We start from the raw sequence: 2,318 nt of genomic DNA, 5'->3' as shown, positions 1-2,318 counted from the left end.
TTGGAGCTTACCGCACATCAGTTCTTCGCTTCGGACGTCCTAACCGGGCATAAAGCACAAAACATCTATTGCTTATGTGCCACTGTTCCACTCACTTGAATCGAAAATCATTCTCTATATCTCTTGCCTTGAGTCGCACCAAACCATTGGTGGGAGCTTTGGAGAGTTGCGTAAAATTAGATGCCAAGTAGGAAATGATCAGGAGACAACGCAGATTTTATTTTGGTTCAAAGAAGATCTTGTGTATGAATTTTTTGAACGGGCACAAGAAAATGATGTGACGCTTTTGTCGAACAAATTCAGCAAATATTGCAAGGTTGTTGGATTCTGCTGCTTGATCCCTTGAAGTCCTTAAGTCACTGTTAATTGTTTTTTGGCTTTGTATACGCACTGAAATGTGTGCCCGTTAACACGTTCCTATTTCTTTGCAATCTTTTCTCCTTTATTCCATTTATCCAAGAATTATGCAGCAAAATGCGCCTTTTCTTAGGCCACTTGGGAGTGAAAACACAATTTACGCTGGCATGCGCGACATGGCGATTGCCTCGTCATGAATGTCAGCCCACAGTTCCATGAAAGACGCTTTGTGCCCTTTAGCTTGTATCTTTCTTTCGAAACGAGTCAGCAGCTCAGGTATGAAGAAACTTTTCCAGCTTCGTACCTTGGCCTCTTTGACCATGGAGAACTTTGTTTTATCCCCCTCGTAGCAATGCTTACTGGTCATCTTTTTTCTGGTGAAAATGCCTTTCCACTCAGAAGCCTCGTTTTCGTCCAGGTCAAGCACAACGACCTTCCTCATAATTTCTGGTTTTGACAATTCCAATACATTCGACAGCATTTGCCCGTCTTCTTCTAAAGCTCGTCCGTATGCATCTCCTAAAAAATGAGCCAGTTTAAGCACGGTGTTCCGGGTGTCGTTTGCAAGTTCTTCATAAGTCAGAAAGAAGACATTGGGCTCGTTTCTCAAGGCGTATCCCGACATCACGTGCGCAAAGTAGTCGCCAAAGCCTAAGTCATCCTCTACGAAAGGCGCAAAGAACTCTTCAAATGTCCCGTCTTGAAACTGGTAGACGCTCCAGTCCGACATCACGCGATATTGCGAGACGCACACGTCCCAGGGGTTGCGAGCCATGTAGATGTGCTTGGCTTCTGGGTTCATGGCCTCCTTTTTGAGTGGTAGATGAGTGAATAAGAGACGTGCGGGGAGATCTGACTTCCAGTCATCGAACTCGGTATATTCGACTGCGCGGTGGTTGCGGTTGAATTCGCCGTAATTGTTAATGGGCTTGCCTTTTATGATAATTAGCTGCGTCAGATACTGGAGCCAGTGGGAGCCACTCTTTGGATATGTGCACTGAAGGATGTCGCCCTTGGCTGCATGAAACATGAGGCTTTTCCTTAGAATATCTGGGTTTAGGAAAACGCTCTTTGGAACACCATCAATGACTTGGCGGTAGGGCCTCCGTCCTGACATAACTCCAAGCTCTCGGGGATTGATGTCCTGAAATGAAAAGAAAATTTCTGAACTCCCGTGATTATATGCAACTGCGTCCTTATCTTTTGACCAAGATTGAAAGATTCATCCGGTTTTTAAAGCAGCCGCTGGTTTTGACGGTGGTAAATGAAGTTTTATCTGGGAATAAATGCGGCTGGTTAATTTCTCGAGAAACTGATGGTAAATTGGTCTATGATTTATGGGCGCTAAACGTCCGAAAGCGACTCAGGCTTTGATGGACGCCGTATTTTAGACCTCTGGAAATTTCGACCTCCTGGGTTTCTTTAACGTGCACTGACATCGCACAGCACATGGTCCTGCAGAATTTCGACTCCATGGAAATGCTACCGCCGTGGCTGGGATCGAACCCACGTATTTCAGGTCAGCAGCCGAGATCCATACCGACTTAGCCACCACGGCGGCGTTGATGGTAAATTAGATTGATTCGAAAATCTTACGAATGTTATGCCACAAAGCCTTTGCTGGTTTGCACAAAATAGTGTCAGCATGTTGTGAACCTTTCGGGTAGACGGGGTGAAAAAAGCCGGATGTACGAGGTATATTAAAACAATGTTTTTCATGGAGGTGCGAGCTGAGGCAGCGTGGACAGTATACTGACGCATAGCAATGAAGCTACGTGTATTATACTTGGGTACCTGCATGCGACCGCCATAAGCAGTTCACACCCGCGTATATTGTTCGTTGATCCCTGAACACACCTATCAACTCTGTAAAAATCTTTATTTACTCTTGGATTCCTTAGTGCGCATTTCCGAACCCGCATTCCAAACTGATATCCAATTGGATGTGTTGGCCCAGCAAT

At 45.3% G+C, this 2,318-nt stretch overlaps 1 protein-coding gene across 1 annotated transcript; it reads right to left on the bottom strand.

The window, feature by feature from the left end:
• Nucleotides 1-488: 488 nt before the first annotated feature.
• LOC149361599 (sulfotransferase 2A8-like) lies at nucleotides 489-1,474 on the bottom strand. The gene has a single exon (XM_089569547.1). It carries the CDS (start codon nucleotides 1,472-1,474, stop codon nucleotides 515-517), a length of 960 nt encoding a protein of 319 aa, XP_089425673.1. The 3' UTR covers nucleotides 489-514.
• Between the last annotated feature and the right edge of the window lie 844 nt (nucleotides 1,475-2,318).

Source organism: Amblyomma mixtum, chromosome 2, assembly GCF_055824585.1.
Source record: "Amblyomma mixtum isolate Tamu chromosome 2, ASM5582458v1, whole genome shotgun sequence".
Lineage (NCBI taxonomy): Eukaryota > Metazoa > Arthropoda > Arachnida > Ixodida > Ixodidae > Amblyomma > Amblyomma mixtum.
The sequence above is the reverse complement of the archived record's forward strand: the minus strand, read 5'-3'. Positions and strand labels throughout refer to the sequence as shown.